Genomic DNA, 19,522 nt, shown 5'->3' with positions numbered 1-19,522 from the left:
GAACAATCTAGTTTAATCAGAATCACTATAATAGTTCTTAATGCTGTGCTTACGAGGCAAGAAGAATGGCATTTTCTTATCTCCATCACCTTCATTTTCACTAGCACTAGCGGTGAGTTCAGCAATTTCTTCATCCTTCTTCTTCAAAGCTGCTTCCTGCACACGCTTTTCAACACCCTTTCCCATCAGGCACACACTACACTCATAGATATCCCCAATCCCTACGCACAAGGAGCGTTGTTGAGTACATAAGAACTAACAGAACCATTCAGTACTCTACACATAACTTAGTATCCGAATATTTACCTTTCCAAATTGCTCATTCCACGTCTTCCCATAACAATACAATCAATCTTATCTTCAATGGCAACAGTACAAACAATCTTGGCAGGATCACCACGCTTGCAGAGGGTCTCGACGAATTTGAATCCCTTCTCAGTGGCAGTAGCCTTCATGGAAGCAAGTTTCTCCTGTGATTCCTTCTTCAGACGTTCATTGATGGCAATATCATGAGCATAAGCTACAGATTACTGTATAACTCAGAAGATCTAACTTGGAGTCTTCAAGTTTAGTACATTCAAAATCAACAGATGATCACAAGGTTTCATGACAGCGAAAACCCAATCCAAGGCAGCATTTGCCTGAATCGAAAAATCCATAGGAATAAGCCAGCGCTGACCCTAGACGGTAATCCCTCAGTCTCTCCAACTACAGTAGCCTGAGGCTCTTCAGGCACCTCAAATTTATCTTCTTGGGACATAACAACAGGAATTCGGAATAAAAGTGACAACCTCCACATCTATCTGTATAGTGGTCTCAAATGGTTTGATTATCAAGGACTCATCACTAGCTATCGATGTGCCTTTGCCTGTCAAGTTCCTTCTTCTGTTCTTCTTGAGATGAATGGACTCTTCCTTATCAAACATAGAAATGAGTATGAGACTCAATAGATGGTTCCCACGGGGATTTATGATTGGAGTTTATTTAGTGAAATTCTTTGTTATATTATTCATTCTCTTAGAATTGGATGAGTGGCATGAAAGTAAATGGATGGGTTTCCAGTTTTATTCATATCACAGATTACCTTAGAAGTCCACCGAGGGTTGTACATGACTGTCAGAGACTTGCATCAGAATAATAGACCTTTTCGTAACACTGCAACCCAAAGTGGTCTTATAACCACGTTGACTGCTAGACAGACATGGGTTTATCAAATAATCCATTTGGTATCAGTTACAGATGAACAGTGGCATATAAATTGTAACCAAATAATCAATGTACAAGAAAAAAGAGAAAGGTATACACCATTAGGTTATTCAGCCAATCATCATCTTCTGTCATTATTCTATTCCCGTGAACTCCATACTCTGTCTGTGAAGGAGTAACACAGATGTCGTTGGATTCACCTGACTCCAAAATACTAGTGTTTTTTGACATATCTTTTTGAATCACATTAATAATTATTGATAAGTGGTAAATGAATCCTCAGTCTGGAATCTTAGCAGAAGGTGACAAATCTGGCTTCTTTGCTACATACAAGGTAAACTATGCTATTTTGGAAACACAAGAAGGTTGTGACAACTTTATCAAGGCTGTGAAGAGATTTCCCGAGATTTTAGAGCAAAGTTCATCTATCAATAATGTATCCGTAACTGGAACTGTGTCTTTCGGAAAGTCGCTCTGGAAAATTTTGACAGAATTTAACAAAGAATTGGCAGGAACGGGAGATGAGTTGTTTGATTTCCCTGGCTATGAGCGTGCTCCTGCGACACAGGATGATTTATACGTCCATATTCATTCGATGAACAACAGTGCTACATTTGATTGTGGTAACTCCTTCATCGCTCTGTTTGAAAAGGATATGCTAACAGTAGGTGACGAAACCATGGGTTTCGTTTGGAGAGATTCGAGAGATCTCACCGGTTTTATTGATGGAACAGAGAATCCAAGTGGTCCTTCAGATCGTGCTGGGGCAGCATTGAAGGAGGATGGAAGTTCATATGTCATGGTACAGCGTTTCGTTCACAATCTGGACAAGTGGGCACAATTAGATAAGGATTCCCAGGAAAGAGTGATTGGTCGTACAAAGGACGATAGTACCCAGTTAGAGCCTTTGCCCATAGAGAGTCACGTTGCTCATACAGATATTGATGATAATGGAGTAAATGTAAAGATTGTTCGTCATAGTTTGCCTTATGGAATGCCCGGAGGTACCCGTGGTCTATGGTTCACTGCTTATTGCCATTATTTGAAAGGACTTGATGAGATTGAAAAGTCTCTCTTTGGTATGAGAGGTACTGATCCTGATAAGCTAATGTCATTCATTACTCCTGTTACAGGTGGATACTATTTCACTCCTTCTCTTACTATGCTGGAGAAGCTTTAAGTGTCCTTTGTTTGTTCATGAGATATCCAATCTGGATCGTTCTGATGAACACGGAATGATGGTAAGTAGTTTCTATTTCGTACCTAGGGAGATTTGTCGTTGTTCAAAAGAAAAGGTATGACAATAATAGGGACATTGGTTGTGAAATGGGCCATAATTATACAAAAACAAAACACAATATTTGTCCCAACCAGTTTATAATTTGATTGGTTTGTTTTCTTTGCTGGTGAATCGCCATTTTCTTTTTGCTTTTGGTGTATAAATGGTAAGTATGGTTTTGGATAACTCTTTCCAACTTAATCACTCCACGAGCTGTCAATCATAGCTCATTTGGTGCCAGTGGTTGGATAAACGATGTTCACTGGGTGAGGTCTACCAGTTTATGAATAGAACCCTCAATTCGTGTTACGTACATTGCTAATTCTGTTTAGATGTTTGTGTAGTCTATTGTTTGTTATAAGAAAGAATATCTATGCCTTATGCATAATCTTGAGGATTCTCAAGTACGTTCCACCAATACAAACGCACACTCCAAATATGGTTAGCAGAAGGGAGGCAAAACGGCTTGGCTTCCATATTGATCCAGTGCTGCAATACAAGTACATAAGTCCTGGAATTACAAGCATAATCAAGGATCCAAAAAGTGACCCATTGAGTCCAATCACATCTTCGACACTTGCTGCAAAACAAGACACCGTACATGTGGCAATCAGAACACTAACAGCTGTCCTAGGAGTCAAAGAAGATAAAAACCCATACACAAGTCGTAGCTTGAACGAATGGAAGTGGAGCTGTTGACAGAAAATAGTATGAAGGTTGTTTCGCACAGCGAAATAGGCAATCGGGAAGGTGCACACAATAGCGATGAGTAGGAAGATTCGGGCAACAGCGGGAACTACTGAGTTCGAAGGATAATTGTTGAGAATATCTCCATCTGTATCAGCTCCGAATTCTAGATAGCCACAGACAGAAGCAAGCAAATAAAGGACAAAAACGATGATTGTGGAACCAATGGATACAGTCCACATACGTGCTGGACTGCGATCCTTGAGCTCCTTATAGTAACGAGGAGCATTGTAATGACAGTTATAGGACACACAAATCACAGGGATAACACGGACGATTCCTGTTGACCACTTCAGAACTTCCACGGTCTCGTTAATGTGGTGGTACTGGACGAACTGTTGAACGATTACAACAACTACGACAACCACTGCGAGAACCGAAAAGATAGACACGTATTTCAACGAATCCACGGCTACAAATGAGGAAAGGAGAGAAAACACACTTCGCATCATACACAGTGGGAAGATGAATAAAATGCAGATAACAGGTACTACAATGTATCGTTTCTGGAGAATCGAGACAGTGGGAAAGAAGAACATAGTCACTTTAGTAACCATATCTCCAATAATCACGAAATAGGATGTACATGAGAGAATAGTATAGCAAAGCATAATAATCGAGATGATCATTCCGCCTGTTTTACCGAAAATTGCAATACCCATTTCTTTGTAGGTGTATTTGTCCACAATACGACAAGAACTAACAATAACATTCTGAGAGCAACAGGAAATCACAGCCATAAGGAAGAGTACGACAATTCCAGGAATCAGGGACGACTACAAATGAGACAAAATAGCGGCAGCAAACCTGACACACAGCTGACGCAAGTGCCACTAAACCCGCTCCCAGAACGTTATTCGTCATGTTTGAGATTGACCCCCAAATGCTAGCATTTACCTCATCGTCATCTTTTGTTTCAACTAATGGGTTGCTTGGATCTGCTGGAAGATCAGAAACAACAGGTTTCTCGATTGTTTCGTTGATGCTTGGTTCACTCGATAGAAGTGCCTCAGTCTCTACAAAATGATGTCTCTAATCATTTACATCTACGGTTCGTTTCCATAAGTATATAAATGATTTGTGTTTCGTATGTACACAATTCCTTAATACAGTTCTATTAGATCAGATACATACTAATATGTGTTGGAACCTCTTATTAGTCTTATATATCGACAATGATAGTGTTATGGATAACAACTCCATATATTTATCAGGAACTTCCTATCTAATTCATGTGGGAATTTAACATATAGAAATATGTAATACTCAAACAGGATAGTATTGATAATCACGGGATTTCTCAGGTATTGATTATAAGTAATGAATAATCATCAATTCCGCGGAACCATTCAGATATTCAAAAGATCAAGATTTCAGAATTAATTATGAATCGCAATAGAGAAATTGAAATTATAAAAAGATATCTTATTGACTATGCCTATGAAGATGTTCTCCTGTACTATGACTTCAACTACCTTATCTTCAACCGCTTGGATGTGATCCATGAGGAAGCAGAATCTATGGCAACCTTAGGGCGTACTCCCTATGGTCCTATCGAAAAGGAAGTACTTGACTTCCTCTTAACATTTCACTGGGATAACCTAACGAGAGAAAAGAGAGAGCTGCTGAATAACATCTTTACCTTACTTCATTATGTGGGTTATATTCAAAACCCCTTGCGTCCACGTCATCGTAAAGAAGTGCTACTCAAGAGACGGGTCAACGCTAATGAGATTCGAAGACAATTCTTATTACCTCGTGATGATCTATTTCAACACCGGAGGAGAGAAGCAGGACCAAACGATCTACTCCAACTATGGTGGGAAGAGCCAAGGCCCAATGATCTATTCCAACAAGGACAGATGAATTTAGAACCTAATAATGACCTTATTGGACCTAACGAAGAGTGGCCATACCTTAATCTGTTAGTCGATGACTACCTCAATATCGAGGATGAAATTTTGGAATTTGACTTCCAATTCATGTGATGAAATATCGCTGCAAACGAGAGCATTAGTTTGTTACAAAAACCAATGATAACAAACTACTAGCAAGAGAAACCCAAGAAGGCACAATGATAAAGAACTGTGAAAGAGACAAATTGTTAATCAACGCTAACGAACAAATGGTTAACGAATTCCCTAAATCAACATCATAGTAGTGATTACTTAATAATCTAAAACGAAGAATCGGACGGAACAATACTGGCTCCAAATCAGGAAACGCACTCTCAAATAGCTAATTAAACACCATTATCAAATATGAAAACTTCTGAACATAGAAAAGATAATATGTAACATGAGCTCTATTAGAGATAGCAGATGTAACAGTCATACCCCCTAAATGCAACCAAAATCCATTGAAAATACATAGATAATAGATATAAATACCTACTTCTCTATGTTTCACAGTTCTGTAAGAGAATGACAGTAAAGTGAGCGATGAAGATCTGGCAAGAAGGAAAATAATCTGAGCAATCTATTCAAGAAAGTAAACTACCATCCACCAACAATTGAGATGAATGTGTCACACTTATAATAAAGGTTTGGCTCAAAACATGAACGTAAAACGACTTAATTGGAAAAGAATTGCTTGTTCTTAGCATACTCTTCAGGACTGGCAGCTCCAAAAGGCTTGCTTTGGACCCACTGCTTGATCTCGCGCACGATTGGAAGATCCAATTCCTAGAAGGAAGTACATCTCAACACACATACTGCAGGGAGAGGTGTCTTTCCAGTAATCCAAGCAAAGATATCAACCGTTTCACTATTAAGAAGAGCCTCATATTGATCCAATTCATCTCTTGTTAGACGATTAATCTAAGAATAACTCATCTTACCAAGATATACATTCTCTCTTGACCACTTTCCGAGTAACAAATCGACTTCTAACATGCCTCGTTGTCGCGAACGATGAATCAGACGCTTTCGAAGGGCATCTTCCTACCCATAACTTGGAATATCCAAATGCTACCATGGTTACCTTTCCATTTGGAGGCTGACTGGAGTCCGGAAATGAAGACGGCATATCATAATAATCTTTTCGCAATTCCTCATCTCGCTTAATGATCTTCTCTACCATATCCTCTGTGAGAGGTTTAGGTTGCGTCACAAAGAAGCGTCCACAAACAGCACGTACACTTGTCTAATTATTATGATTGCTTATAACTATCATTCCCACAAGTCGAGAAACGAGAACTACACCTCTTCGAGCTAGCATGAGAATAATAATGGTGAAAAGAATGTGAAATGATCATGTTGTTCCGTGTTATGAATTGGCTACTACACTAGTACCATAGGAATTGACCTTCTCAAAACGATGTTTGTTCAGATTTGTTCGCAATACTCTTCAAGCTCATTTCTTATGACTGCAATTGCTTTATATACCGTATATAGGATGATTTCTGACTTTGTTAGATCTCTACATAAAGACGATGTACGGATCGTAGCTATAATAATTCCGTAGACTTCCTATCCAGAAGCACTTGATATGCAACTTGCGTACTGGAAGAAGCGTGCGGATGATGTAACTAGCTTCTGAAGAGATAGTTATTGTGTAGGTGAATATGCCTTCGTCTTTCTCGGACCATGCAAAGATCAATCGGATGATTTCGTTCCTGTCGACACTAAAATCGCAGCTATGATGTGACTTAATTCCCTTTACGGAATTGTTTGTTGAGATATCATTTTCCATATTTGCCTAATTCCCGTTGTGATGAATCTGGAATGAATCTCACCATTAGTTGGTGATTGTCACTTCTTCAGTAGAACTCTCCAAAACAATGGTTAGCCTTCGTCTTCAAAAGAGACTTGCTGCTTCCGTTCTCAAGTGCGGAAAGCGCAGAGTGTGGATGGATCCCAGCGAGATTAACGAAATTGCTCTCGCCAACTCTCGTCAGAATGTCCGTAAGCTCATCAAGGACGGTCTGATTGTCCGCAAGCATCAGTTGATGCATTCTCGCTCTCGTGTGCATGTTCGCAAGGAGGCCAAGGCCCGTGGCAACCACACTGGTTATGGTAAGCGTCGTGGTACTATGAACGCTCGTATCCCCGAGAAGCTTCTCTGGGTGCGTCGTATTCGTGTGCTGCGTAGACTTCTTCGCAAGTATCGTGAGGCTGGAAAGATCGATAAGCACATGTATGCCCACTTCTATGCTCTTGCTAAGGGTAACCGTTACAAGACCAAGCGTGTGCTAATTGAGCAGATTCACAAGAAGAAGAGTGAGGATAAGAAGGAGAAGCAGTTGGCTGAGCAGGCTAACGCTCTTCTCAACCAGAAGAGAGCTGCTGTTGCTGCTGATGGTGCTGTCGCCTCTCAATAAAGATGCATTTCGTGGAGATGGTCTACATCTACCTGTTTGTTTCAAATACTCCTGATGTCATGAAGCTGGCTTGTCAAACTTGACGAAGACCATATTCTTTCGATGATACTCTATATATTGCTTCTTGTTCTTGTTGCCTCATCAGAGACTATCGAATGGGTAGACTATCAACAGGGAATGAATGAAATCGCATCAACACACAAGCCAGGAATCCTATTAATTCATCACTCCACATGTCCAGCATGTATTAACTTGAACCGAATAATGGAGAACAGTGATCATATCAAACAACTCGCAAAGTCTTTTGTGATGATCAGCTGCAAAGATGGTGTTGTTCCACCTGATCCTGTTTTCAAAGGAGGTTGCTAAGTGATCTCTTAGTAAGATGTAGATGGAACTTATGTCCCAAGACTGTTCTTTATCTCAGCAACCGGAGAGCCTCTCCTTGATATTAAAGCAGTATATGTAGAGTCTAAGTACAAATACTATTACTATCAAGAGGAACAACTCATCCGCAGTATGCAAGACGCAATGAACAAAAATAAGGTCTAGAAGTCTTGAATAATGTTTGTTAAACACAAATGACAATTGTGTCGTTAAGATCTTCTTTTGTCGTTGCGCTAGGCATGTCCGTATCCTTACTCACATCCCCCAATTGCGTCAATCTTTTTGTATACTATCATGGTCGACACCAAAACATTCCCAAAGTGGGTATGCTTCTACATGGTTGTATTAAATAAAGGCCAATTATGTTCTTGGAGGTACTGCTGGTGTTCTTGCTACCACTTGTGTTCAGCCTATGGATCTTGTCAAAACGCGTATGCAACTCAGGTATCTGCGACTAGAGGAAGTCATAGGATAGCGGAGAAGGATCGGCCCAAAAACTATATAGTAGCAGTTTTGATGCCCTTGTAAAGATTACCAAGTCCGAAGGATTCTTCAAGTTGTATAAGGGGTACCATTGTATTTGTTGTGTTAAAGGTAGATATACTTCGGCTGTACTCAGACAGATCACTTACACAACAACTCGTCTAGGTGTGTTCACAAATTGCATGAACTATATGCGTAAACGGAATGGTGGTAGCAACGTGTCATTTTCTCAAAAGTTGCTTTGTGGTATTATTGGCGGTGCCTGTGGAGCAGTGGTTGGCAATCCAGCTGAAGTAACACTGATTCGTTGTAGTGCTGATAATCGTCTCCCTCCAGAGCAGCGTCGTGGTTACACTAACTGTTTTCAGGCTATCTATCGTATTGTGAAGGAAGAAGGACTCAGGACATTATGGACGGGAACCTCCGCTACTGTTGTGAGAGCTATGGTATTGAACCCTGCTCAGTTGGGTGGTTATGCTCAGGCCAAGGAATTGTACTATGAGAAATGGCATCTGTTTAAAACAGATGGAATGGGACTGTATATTGCTTCTTCTCTTACTTCTGGTCTTTTCTGCAGTTTTGTCTCGCTCCCTGTAGATATTGTTAAGACTCGTTTGCAGATGATGAAGTGAGAATGAAAAGGAGCAATAAGTTGTAGAGATAACGAATACAAGGGTGCTCTTGACTGTACGAAGAAACTGATTCAGAAGGAAGGAGTCTTTGCTCTGTGGAAGGGCTTCACTCCATATTTCCTTCGTATTGGTCCTCACACCATCTTCACTTTCCTGTTCTTAGAGCAGCTCAATAAACTGTTCGCTAAGTACTACATGAAGAACTCTCTTGTTTTTTAACAAACACACAACCGTCGTTTGCGCAGTCCCAGGTCTTCATCATTTCTAGGTATCATACCTTTGCTCTAAATTAACGTGTTTTCCCTCGGTTGATATATATCGTTCATATTCCCTGATAAGGACCCTTCATCCACACTTTGTGATACCCATCCCGATAGCTTGGGGGGAATGGTATTACTAAGTTGACTTGGAGTTTCCTTCGATTGATGAGATAACAACCGATTCGACAACTAGGTATCAGGAGTATGGGGAAACTCGACATCTTCTCCTTCTTTCTTCCACCACCGCTTTTCACATTTCATAACCACATCACGGCAAGACGAATACATGTTGAGACTCTCCTCTGCCATATCTGCTTCTTAGACACATCGAACACACTCACCATCTGTCATATTTAGGGTTGAAATGATCACCCAATGCAATTTGGAGATTATAAGAAAGAGAAAATAGACGAAGGAATGGAATACAACAATCATGTACCCATAAGAGTACTTCAAGAGATTGGAGAGAATTACATCATATACAAAATGTAGGATGATATTATTCTACAATAACAACCGAATTCTAAATGTACATTGAACTTGAGTAACAGAATGCCACAAGTACATGCCTTAATAAAAGATCCATGAGGACAGTACGAACATATACAGGAAAGAAGTCCATAAAATACCCAAAACTTCAGCCATTTCTGATTCTCGTTTTCATCCTCCATTGAAATCACAGTTTTGAATACAGCATAGAAGAGAAGACATAATCTAAATATTAAACACTTCTTCCTTTCGCACAGGATACAATACACAGTTGTTGCTAGAAGAAAGTGTACCAATGCATCTAGCAATACACTGATCTGCGAGGAGTTCATATAAACAAAGAATTCCAAAGCGGAAAAACCCATAATGAAAAAAGAGAGGGCATTCATCCTTATCCAAGATAGTTGAAGACTTGTTGTCCTTGCGCTTGGGGCATTACTGTGACGAATGAGGCTAAGCCGACGTACAGTTATTGCTGATTGAAAACTAAATCCAAGACCCCGTGATGTTGACTTCGGTTGACATCCAATTTTTGACAGCCCCTAAAAGGCTTCTTTGAATTGAATTCCATTTCTCTTTTCACTCAAAGTTGTATGGCAGGAAGAATAGCAACACATCTATTGCTTCTGATTCTTGCTTTGAGTGTTACATGGTAAGTGTATCGATGGCATGTTCATGTCTAGTATCTTTTACTCATTTCCTATGAAGAAGGAGGACCCCAAAAAGTTTCAGTTCTATTTGATTGTTTGAATTCTCGCTGTAGCTTCATCTTGTAGTCCAAGACGAGTTGTGACGAGTTGCAGTTGAAAAAGTATCAAGAGGAACGGTTAATGGATGAAGATAAGCCCAAATCCATGGTATCTTTCCATTCATGATTTGTTCTTATGAAATAGAAGTTTTCTACATTTATTAGTGAACGTTTGAATCTATCATCCAGACCTGTTCCATTTTCCACCAAAGAAACCTTGGATACAGCAACTCTAAGCGGGGTTGTGGATTACGGAATGCCAACAGATCCTGAAGGACTTGAATATGATGTTACATTCTGTTCACAAGGAACGTAAGCAATATCTTCTTGTTGACATGTAGTTTGACTCGTTGGGGATTTATGATTGAAATTTCTCGACGGTGGAGAGGGTAGTTTATTGTTTCCATTCATCATCTTTAGTCCTATGTCGATTGTTTACTTCTTTCCTCCGGAAAATCTCACGTTGTTTGAAGAACTGAAAGCAAACACCACTTTGAGACCCAATATGCTCATTTCATACGAGTTACAGACAGATCCTGATGTTTTCCCTATCAACCTCCTTCGGAACCGTGCAATCGATCAAGTGCAAACAACACATTTCTGGCTTGCAGACATGGATGTGTGGCCCTCCATCCATACTTATGATGTCGTTCGTTCGCTGCCGAAAGAATTTTTTATGAATGAATTGAATGTCGGAATTGTCCCAGTATTTCAGAACAAACGACTTCATAAATGCACCTCGTTTGAAGATTGCATCGATTTGTAGGTATCATAACACTTGATGACGAGTAGCTATCATAATCGTATTCCTGAGACAAAAGCAGAACTCTATGAATGCAAAAAGCGGAGAATCTGTGAAACATTTCGTCCTGGTGAGAATCTCCACAGCTATTACTTCAACGAGTGGTATTGGGATAACTATACTGCTCCTCTTACAAAACTTCTTTGTTTTAAGTCGGATACTCAAGAGCCGTATTATCTGTCTTTCTGTTTGATCTCTAGATATGTGATTGTACGTAAGACAGAGAGAACTCCTCGGTTTGATGAACGATTTACCAATTATGCGTTCAATAAGGTTCAGTGGCTGGAACATCTCCGGTATACAGGTTATGCATTTTGGGTTATATCGGATGCTTATGGATTTGACATTCCACATCCACCGTTGATTTTGGTAATAAGCATTATTCTGTAGTTCCACTTATCGGAAAGACTTTTTCAAGAAAATGAAAGCGACTCACAAATTCCCCATGAAAGTGGAGTATAATGGCTTTCTCCGAGAGTTGCATACTAATTATACAGATCGAAGTGTGGTTAAGTTCTGTCGGAGTCAAAAGCAGCGTCAACAACATGTGCAAGTGTGATTTACCAAACATGTTTGTTACAACGACAATGTCTCATCTTGGCGAGCCATGTGTTCAATAGCAGTAATACGACGTCGAAGATCTTCAATTTCCATCTTTAAATGTATGATTTGCTTGTCATTGAACTCGTTTCCTGAGTTCACCACACGCTGTAAATCCAATTGAATATCTCCAGCTGCAAGCTTGAAATAGTCCTCAAAAAAGGAATACAACTGTACACACAAAATAAATCGATTTGAACCCAACTTTCGCTGTAACATGTCAACATCCTCCAGTCCAGTTAGTCCCTATCCATCAACCCATCCTTCCATACCTACAATAAACGGATTCTCAAAATAAATGGAATTTCGCTCAGGATTAGCTTGTCGCTGGATATCGCTGATTTGATTCAGCATCGCAATGATTGCTTGTTTTCGATCTCTGCGTTTGGAGTATTTCCGTTTAGACTTTTCTTCTGTAGCTTCTTCCACTACATCTAACACACAGATCCATAAACTACCTCTCTTCCGTTTATACTTCGATTCAATTTTCTTTCGGGCACGCTGTTCATACAGAGAGAATTCCTTCTCATTCAGTATCCAACTACCATCCTAATCATCATTCCCTTTTCCAATTCCTACGTCCAAACGGTGAAAGATACCTGTAGAGCTGAGTGCTCCATTTATTGCCTTTATTATATTACCTTTATATCGAGTTCCATCCATCTTTCGCAAGGAACTAATGAAGGGAGAAATGATCATCACAATATTATCAACAGTTAATGGTCTCTTATCCCTACCTTCCTATTACTAAGTTCATCTACACATACGCAATAGCTGAGCGATACTTCCCACCAATGTATTATCAAACCGGTACTGCGAGGAATCGCGTTCTTCCTTTTGTTCCCTTGAATGATTCAAGCCCACTTCATTTGCTTGGTATGATAGGAGATCAGGTCCAACAGAATGCGAATAAGAATCACTCATGACTGTGGGTATTCCCTGCTCTCCTTCATTTGTTGGATTCTGCGCAATTGTATTCTATGAGTCATTCAACTACATCAAGAAGACGGTGATCATTGTAGGAAGAACAACACGCGAATCCGATTGAAAAATCATCAATTCTCCTGTTGGAGGATCCATAGGTACTGTCTAGTTGTAATTCCATATTTCAATTTGCACATTAGGTTCCGAATTCAGAATCGCATGACCACTATCATCTCGTAGAGCTATACGTAATAAACCTCAATCAAACACACTCTCTTTACTTGTTTGAACAGACATACTTGATGGATACACGTTCTATCAATCAATCAACACTACAATAGCATATAGTCTGTTGAGACTCTACTTTATCATCGTAGGGGTTCTCCATCTTGAATACTGCGATAAAATTAGCTTTTGTAAACCCCGAGCACTTTTGGTTTTTCAAACACTTGAATGTATCTGATTTACTTTTCCAATACGTATCATCACTTCCGATTACCGGAGTTAGACTCATTATTGGAATTGTTCGGATATGATCCCAATACCATCTATGATAAGTTGTATTGATCATTTTACTTGATCCGCATAGATCACGTTATTCGATCGAGAGTCCATTTCTTATTGCAGACTTTCCGGATGATTCATGTGCACAAAAAGTGGAAACATTTAGTTTCGTATGATACCGTAGATTGCTTCAAGAGCTGTATTGATCAAGTCCATTTATCATTTGTGGTGTGAAGGTGATGATTGGGAATCATTATTTGCTTCGCTTCAGAGTCTATCAAAATCATTTACAGATCCATACTATGAGGTAACACAATGAATGGAGTATGAGTTTAGTTATCCAAGTCTTGGAAGTTTGACATCGTTTCATTCAACCGCAAATTGCTTCCTGAGGAGCAAGAAGTGTTTCGTTTGAAGTTTGAACCGTTCATGCCATTTGAAGGTCCAGTGAAAATGAAGAATCCTGACTACGTTTTTGCCTGTGTGATGCATTATCAAAAGCAAGTCGATGAAATTCGACACCTCTATCTAGGAAGGCATGTAGCAGAGGGTCAACGCAATACGAATGATCGATACGATTTAAAAAAACGTCACTACATCGGTCCTACTTCTACATGTGCCGAATTATCCTTTCTGATGTCGAATCAGATTCAAACCTGCCCTGGTTATCTCGTGTGGGATTGCTTTGTAGGGACAGGGTCGATTCTTGTGGCTGCAACCGTTCATGGAGGGATCTGTTTGGGAAGTGATATTGATCTTCGCATTCTGAACGGACTGAAAAAGGGAAAGAAGGCTGGATCCATTCAGCAGAACTTTGTTCAGTATGGCTTGCGACAACCAGATCTTGTTCGCATGGATCTTTCTTCATTACCTATTCAATTTAAACCATTGTAGAGTAATAACATTAGATGAAACCTAGATTTGATGGGATTATCTGTGATCCTCCATATGGGATTCGGGCGGGAGCTCGACGAATGAAGACGTACTTCCGATATAATATATTACTTGTAGGAAAAATGACGATTTAACTGCAAAGAACACACATAAAGCCAATACTGAAGTGTATGATCCTGATGACGTGATTATTGATCTGTTGGACCTAGCTGCTCGCACATTGGTTCTTGGTGGAAGAATTTGCTATCTATTTCCAACATTGGGAACGTATGAATGGGAATTGGGATGATATATAGGCATTCTGATGATGAAGTTCCACGACATCCTTGTTTAAAACTGGTGAGTAACAGTGAGGAGAAACTGACATTGCTGATTTCGCGAAGACTTATTACAATGAAGAAGATTGCTGAATACGATGTTACGTGATATTCTAATCTTTGGATAAGAAGTAGAAAGCAAATGGAATACAAACAGTTCACACAACAATCTATCGTATCTCAGAATTTGAGCTACTCGGATATTATGGAGTCTGTAGGGATGTTAAAGAGACGTGAATCACAGACTATTATTGCCAATAGAAATGAAGGGAAAACACGGTCACAACGACGAGAACGGCAAGTAGAAAATGCAAAGAAATGGAAAAAGATAGAATGGTGTGTTTGTTATGATTCTTTTGCACTTTTGAAAATATGAGCGAAAACGCATTGTTAATGAAGAGAATACAAAGTTTGGAAAAAAGAAAGGAGGTACTTCGAGAAATGGGTATAGATATTCATTATTGATAATGCATAGATATCGATACAACAGTAAATTCACTGAAACCAAAAAAGAAAGAGAGAAAGAAAAGGGAACGTGTTATTATCGATGAGAATATGCGAAGAAAATCGAGGCAAGGTCTTTTCATCTAAACCTTATATGTAGGAGGTTACATGGGTTAAAACCAGAATTTGATCCTAATATGCTTACAGAGAAGATGGAGCTGGAAACGGAAACAGTGAATGTCAAAACGATTCGTGAGTATAAGGAGAGCTACGATGAAACAGATTTGTCAGGAATCAACATTCCTATACATGTGGATGGGACTTATCATGGGTAGAACGAAATCAAAAGTGGATAAGAGTCTAGATGGGTGGATCCTGAAGTTGCTGTACGATGTGGAATCGATCCTGATGGTTCGCAGGTACCAGAAGAGAAGAGTTCCAAACACCGAAACTCTTATGTAAATCTATTCCCGTGTTTTGATCTTAGGAATCAGCAAAGGAGTACAGTCGAAAGTGTCTGAAAACAAATCCCAATACTTACTTCTATCGTCATGTAGAACCAAGTAGTGACACCTGGATAGTAGAATGTAGATACGGAACATTGGACGGGAGATTGGACACAAGAGGAAATCCGTGCCTTCTGTACAACAGCAGAGAAGTTTGGATGTGGTGACAAATGGGGTCTTTTTGCCACCTATATCCCACATCGTGTTGGGTATCAAGTGAGTGTGCAAGGTGTGTATGATATCCAGTGCTCAAACTTTTATCGTCAATACATTTTGCCCAAAGGACTTGTGATCGATCCTCATTATACGATTACCTCAAATGGAGAGGCAATTTTTCATCGAAAGAAATCAAGTGTTTGTCAGACAACACACCAACCAAAAACAAGGTAAATACACTAATGGATCTCCTTCAACTGCTTCTCCAAAGCTTCCATCATTGTCTTTCTAAACACTTCCTCCTTATCCACAAGAGCTTCTTCCAGAGACTTCTTGCACTCAGCTGAAGCTTCACTCTTCTTCAATACTCTATTCATCAGTATTCAATCCTTCTCCTACGCATTCAGCACACATCCATAGAAACAAGCATTCAAATAAGCATCACTCTTTGCATCCTTCAATGTCATCACAACATTCATGCAACGTAGGGCATCCTCTCGTTTCTCTAATTGCATATACGCCATACCCAGATTCAACAGTACTAGCTTCACACGAGTAGCATCTTCTCCATACAAAACCTTGTAAATGCCAATAGCAATCAGGTTATGAATGATACTCTCATAATAAGCCCCATTACGATATAACAGACTAGCTAATTCAGTATGAATCTTAGCACTCTCCAGAGAATCACAGCCATTGATCATATCTGAACAATACAGAGCAGCACGACTACAATCCACACTCAGATCCATGTCATTGACATTCAGGAGGATAGCAGACATCACATTCAGAAGTACCAGACACTGAGGATGCAACTGCGAATGGGCACTGATCACCTGAATCAGACACTTCTTTGCCAACTCATATGCCTCAGGGAACTGGCCTGCTTCAACCAACGAGGTAACACCCTGATACAACTCCGAACACTTCTGATCCACGTTGGGAGTACTGGCAAACTTGATATGAGGAACAAACTCCAACACATTCTCCACACGAATCGCATGGCTCTCTTGGAGATCATAAGTCTGAGCTTGGAGACGAATACCACACTGCTGACACACACGACGAAGTAATCGGAATCTGAAAGCAGCTGTCTGAGGCTTTTTGCCCCATACCTTCAGTTCATAGTGGAAATGACGTTTAATATCTTCATCAATCCAGTTCCATACTGACTCACAGCTCACATTCTTCTTCAGAATACGCTGACTTACAATCGAAGGTACCTTTTTGCTCTTCTTTCCCTTTCCACTCAGTAAAATCTCCTTCTTACGAGTATCTCCAAGAACACTGTTCAAGAAGACAGTAGCTGTAAACGCCCCAGCACCACATAAGACATCATCACTCATCAAATCACGCAAGATATGCTTTGCGGCACGAGCCACCATCTCACGCTCTACCAACTCCAAAGCAATTTCACCCTTCACATTTGATGCGATGGCTCCCAGATAACGAATATTCAGACCTGTACTATGAATGAGAGCAGCGATGTTCTCTGTGTCTGCATAATAACCATCATCTCCAGAGAGCACAGATGCAGTACGAGGTACCAACACTTCTGTAATCAGAGAACACAACTGGCGCACAGCAGATTCAGCGGTCGGATCTTCGACTGCGAAACGAGTGAATGCATTAACATCAAAAGTAGAAGGCATAGAGCTGACTAATCATCACACAGACTCCATATTCTTACTCTCCTTCTCTGTGTTCTCAACAAATTCCTTCAGTTGAGGAATATCTTCAGCTTTCACACCTTCAACAGTTTCTCCCTTCTCCATCTTCTCAATTGTCTCCTTAGCTGTTTTCACCTGCTCCTTCAGCATTGCCAGACGCATCACCCACTGAATCACCAGCTGACGGCGAACGCTGACATGAACCTCTTCTCCAGGACACAATTTACTGTGAGCCTCTTGCCACAATACATCCACAGGAGCCACATGCAGGAAGTCTACAGCGTACAAACGGTTATCTGTGCCACGCACGATACGACCTTCCACAGGACCCAAGAAAGAACCCTCTTCCTCATTCTTCAAACACTCTAAACTCGCAGGAGGTTCAGGGATCGTCATCTGCTGAGGTTCCTCAACTGCCTCCGAAGGCTTCTGAGCCCGAATCTTAGACTCACTCCAATGGGCCTCTTCAGCAATCTTTTCAATATACTTCTTAACACGCTCATCCTTGTAGATAGTCGCTCCTTCATCAACACTTCCCCACATAATCATATTCAAAGCAGACATCTAGAGATCAGTCTATCAAGTATCCCTTACACTCATGATACCTGGCACAGTACTCTGAGCAAGGAAACGACGACCTTTGTAATCAACAACAGTAGTTAGACCTGTGAACAACCCATCCAACTGAAGACTGTTAATGAACCGTGTGTTATTAACCTCTTCATTGCAATCAGCAGCACTAATAACATCTGAACCCTTCGCAGAGACTGAAGTGATAAATATGTCATCCACGATATAACAAGGTTCTGTATCCTTGTTCAGGAAGAGAGAAGGCAGACCTTCTATCAATCATCATCATATCCGACACATCTACCATCCACTATCTTCGAACAAGCATGCATGGCAGCAGAAGCGAAAGATTGTTCCTTACTAATCACAAGTGAATCCTTCATATCCATTGTCTTCATTTCTCTACAATAAAAATGAGGTCATTATCGTACTTGATCAAGTTATACTCTGACAACCAACGAGCTGATTCATTTGTCTTCAACTGAGCAATAGGAAGAGACTCATCCATAATCACATCAGCATAATCAAACAGATTTCCACTCTCATGAGTCATCTCATCACTGAACCATCCCTTGCTAGATGCAATCAGATTTGGCATCAGAGGTAGCGAACGCATAATGCTGGGAAGATTACTAGAGCGGGCAAGTTGACGATGGCGAAGGAACCAGTTCTTGAAGCCTGAAGAGATCGAACAGAGAACTGCAGGAAGTGTAGGGTAGATGGTAGGATAGTTACTATTCTCTTCGGGATTGAAGACGGAATCGGTTGATTTGTTAGCAAAGAAACCAGCAGCATTTCCAGTCACATGGAAGATGTTGTTCTCAGCTGTGTGCACCTATTTTCAAGAAACATCCACACACTTACACGAAGATAAATGAGGTCTCCCATAGCGAGACGAGAAGCAGTAGGAGGGTTGTATGAAGAAAGAGAGAGACTCTTGATGGCGATCTTGGAGTCCCCAGCAACAGCTTCACGAAGCTTTGAAAGAGCTTCCAAATCATCCCCACGAATCGACTCATCGAAAGCAAGTGCAACACTCTTGTAAGCACCATCTCCCTGTTTCAACGACTCATTCAAACGTTCCTTCAAATTGAGAGGCTCTACCTCCTTCTTCTCCTCGGCTTGCTTTGCACGATCGACCATTTGGGAAGCATAATCCACAAGAGAGGCAGGAATATCGTCATTGTTGAGTTTTACAATCTGACTGATCAAGGGTACTCTGTTTGATAGGAGAGCAACCGAATACTTGATCTGATAACGAATGCTTTTGGCATTGTAAAGATCAGGAACAACAAGAAGGGTTGAATCTTCTCCAATCACAGGAACTTCGGAAAATGGAGTGTATCCATCCAGAATCAGATCATCTCCTCCTTTAGTATTCTCTACCTCGAAATGGAAGGAAGTATACGTTGTAAACTTGGGAGAAAGACTAATTCGTTGTCTCAATGTACTCGAATTATCCTCCGGAGTGATCACACACCTCTCCTCTTCTCCATTGGGACCTCTCACCAGAATGTGATAGGTAACTGTTTCAGTCGAACTCTCGGCAGCCATCTTGGACTTTTGACGATTAAACAGCTTTC

General features: G+C 40.4%; 12 protein-coding genes across 12 annotated transcripts; 7 read left to right on the top strand and 5 right to left on the bottom strand.

The window, feature by feature from the left end:
• Positions 1 to 12: 12 nt before the first annotated feature.
• On the bottom strand, positions 13 to 760 carry JH06_1341 (hypothetical protein; the record flags this gene model as incomplete). Its single annotated transcript, XM_014674711.1, has 5 exons — positions 13 to 196; positions 226 to 276; positions 307 to 520; positions 554 to 680; positions 713 to 760. 5 exons carry the CDS (start codon positions 758 to 760, stop codon positions 13 to 15), a joined length of 624 nt encoding a protein of 207 aa, XP_014530197.1.
• A 717-nt stretch (positions 761 to 1,477) lies between these two features.
• Positions 1,478 to 2,386, top strand: JH06_1340 (DYP-type peroxidase family protein; the record flags this gene model as incomplete). Its single annotated transcript, XM_014674710.1, has 2 exons — positions 1,478 to 1,508; positions 1,572 to 2,386. 2 exons carry the CDS (start codon positions 1,478 to 1,480, stop codon positions 2,384 to 2,386), a joined length of 846 nt encoding a protein of 281 aa, XP_014530196.1.
• Positions 2,387 to 2,856: 470 nt separating this feature from the next.
• Positions 2,857 to 4,096, bottom strand: JH06_1339 (hypothetical protein; the record flags this gene model as incomplete). Its single annotated transcript, XM_014674709.1, has 3 exons — positions 2,857 to 3,644; positions 3,675 to 4,008; positions 4,040 to 4,096. 3 exons carry the CDS (start codon positions 4,094 to 4,096, stop codon positions 2,857 to 2,859), a joined length of 1,179 nt encoding a protein of 392 aa, XP_014530195.1.
• A 1,709-nt stretch (positions 4,097 to 5,805) lies between these two features.
• Positions 5,806 to 6,451, bottom strand: JH06_1338 (hypothetical protein; the record flags this gene model as incomplete). The annotated part of the gene is made up of 5 exons (XM_014674708.1): positions 5,806 to 5,916; positions 5,947 to 6,051; positions 6,082 to 6,174; positions 6,206 to 6,376; positions 6,413 to 6,451. 5 exons carry the CDS (start codon positions 6,449 to 6,451, stop codon positions 5,806 to 5,808), a joined length of 519 nt encoding a protein of 172 aa, XP_014530194.1.
• A 562-nt stretch (positions 6,452 to 7,013) lies between these two features.
• JH06_1337 (ribosomal protein L19) lies at positions 7,014 to 7,553 on the top strand (the record flags this gene model as incomplete). Its single annotated transcript, XM_014674707.1, has 1 exon — positions 7,014 to 7,553. The coding sequence occupies one exon, from the start codon at positions 7,014 to 7,016 to the stop codon at positions 7,551 to 7,553; it is 540 nt and encodes a 179-aa protein (XP_014530193.1).
• A 102-nt stretch (positions 7,554 to 7,655) lies between these two features.
• On the top strand, positions 7,656 to 8,105 carry JH06_1415 (putative thioredoxin; the record flags this gene model as incomplete). Its single annotated transcript, XM_014674743.1, has 2 exons — positions 7,656 to 7,914; positions 7,945 to 8,105. 2 exons carry the CDS (start codon positions 7,656 to 7,658, stop codon positions 8,103 to 8,105), a joined length of 420 nt encoding a protein of 139 aa, XP_014530229.1.
• Positions 8,106 to 8,234: 129 nt separating this feature from the next.
• Positions 8,235 to 9,274, top strand: JH06_1414 (mitochondrial oxoglutarate malate carrier protein; the record flags this gene model as incomplete). The annotated part of the gene is made up of 5 exons (XM_014674742.1): positions 8,235 to 8,264; positions 8,296 to 8,384; positions 8,416 to 8,508; positions 8,539 to 9,051; positions 9,082 to 9,274. The coding sequence occupies 5 exons, from the start codon at positions 8,235 to 8,237 to the stop codon at positions 9,272 to 9,274; spliced, it is 918 nt and encodes a 305-aa protein (XP_014530228.1).
• A 1,232-nt stretch (positions 9,275 to 10,506) lies between these two features.
• On the top strand, positions 10,507 to 11,913 carry JH06_1413 (hypothetical protein; the record flags this gene model as incomplete). The annotated part of the gene is made up of 8 exons (XM_014674741.1): positions 10,507 to 10,548; positions 10,581 to 10,661; positions 10,698 to 10,864; positions 10,894 to 10,941; positions 10,973 to 11,314; positions 11,345 to 11,524; positions 11,555 to 11,650; positions 11,745 to 11,913. 8 exons carry the CDS (start codon positions 10,507 to 10,509, stop codon positions 11,911 to 11,913), a joined length of 1,125 nt encoding a protein of 374 aa, XP_014530227.1.
• Positions 11,914 to 11,930: 17 nt separating this feature from the next.
• On the bottom strand, positions 11,931 to 13,266 carry JH06_1412 (hypothetical protein; the record flags this gene model as incomplete). The annotated part of the gene is made up of 9 exons (XM_014674740.1): positions 11,931 to 12,200; positions 12,231 to 12,382; positions 12,413 to 12,503; positions 12,534 to 12,691; positions 12,722 to 12,932; positions 12,963 to 13,043; positions 13,074 to 13,120; positions 13,151 to 13,193; positions 13,243 to 13,266. 9 exons carry the CDS (start codon positions 13,264 to 13,266, stop codon positions 11,931 to 11,933), a joined length of 1,077 nt encoding a protein of 358 aa, XP_014530226.1.
• Positions 13,267 to 13,514: 248 nt separating this feature from the next.
• Positions 13,515 to 14,830, top strand: JH06_1411 (methyltransferase; the record flags this gene model as incomplete). The annotated part of the gene is given in 7 exon segments (XM_014674739.1): positions 13,515 to 13,547; positions 13,567 to 13,689; positions 13,719 to 14,272; positions 14,302 to 14,364; positions 14,394 to 14,543; positions 14,573 to 14,693; positions 14,729 to 14,830. The coding sequence occupies 7 exon segments, from the start codon at positions 13,515 to 13,517 to the stop codon at positions 14,828 to 14,830; spliced, it is 1,146 nt and encodes a 381-aa protein (XP_014530225.1).
• A 404-nt stretch (positions 14,831 to 15,234) lies between these two features.
• On the top strand, positions 15,235 to 15,933 carry JH06_1410 (hypothetical protein; the record flags this gene model as incomplete). Its single annotated transcript, XM_014674738.1, has 5 exons — positions 15,235 to 15,368; positions 15,402 to 15,495; positions 15,525 to 15,600; positions 15,629 to 15,759; positions 15,790 to 15,933. The coding sequence occupies 5 exons, from the start codon at positions 15,235 to 15,237 to the stop codon at positions 15,931 to 15,933; spliced, it is 579 nt and encodes a 192-aa protein (XP_014530224.1).
• Positions 15,934 to 15,938: 5 nt separating this feature from the next.
• Positions 15,939 to 19,493, bottom strand: JH06_1409 (translation initiation factor 3; the record flags this gene model as incomplete). Its single annotated transcript, XM_014674737.1, has 7 exons — positions 15,939 to 16,068; positions 16,099 to 17,359; positions 17,390 to 17,933; positions 17,964 to 18,211; positions 18,244 to 18,341; positions 18,371 to 18,774; positions 18,804 to 19,493. The coding sequence occupies 7 exons, from the start codon at positions 19,491 to 19,493 to the stop codon at positions 15,939 to 15,941; spliced, it is 3,375 nt and encodes a 1,124-aa protein (XP_014530223.1).
• Positions 19,494 to 19,522: the final 29 nt, after the last annotated feature.

The sequence above is a fragment of the Blastocystis sp. subtype 4 genome (assembly GCF_000743755.1).
Source record: "Blastocystis sp. subtype 4 strain WR1 chromosome Unknown seqid_0002, whole genome shotgun sequence".
NCBI classification, from domain to species: Eukaryota; class Bigyra; order Opalinata; family Blastocystidae; genus Blastocystis; species Blastocystis sp. subtype 4.
Note: the sequence above shows the minus strand (reverse complement) of the source record. Positions and strands in the feature narration are given on the sequence as shown.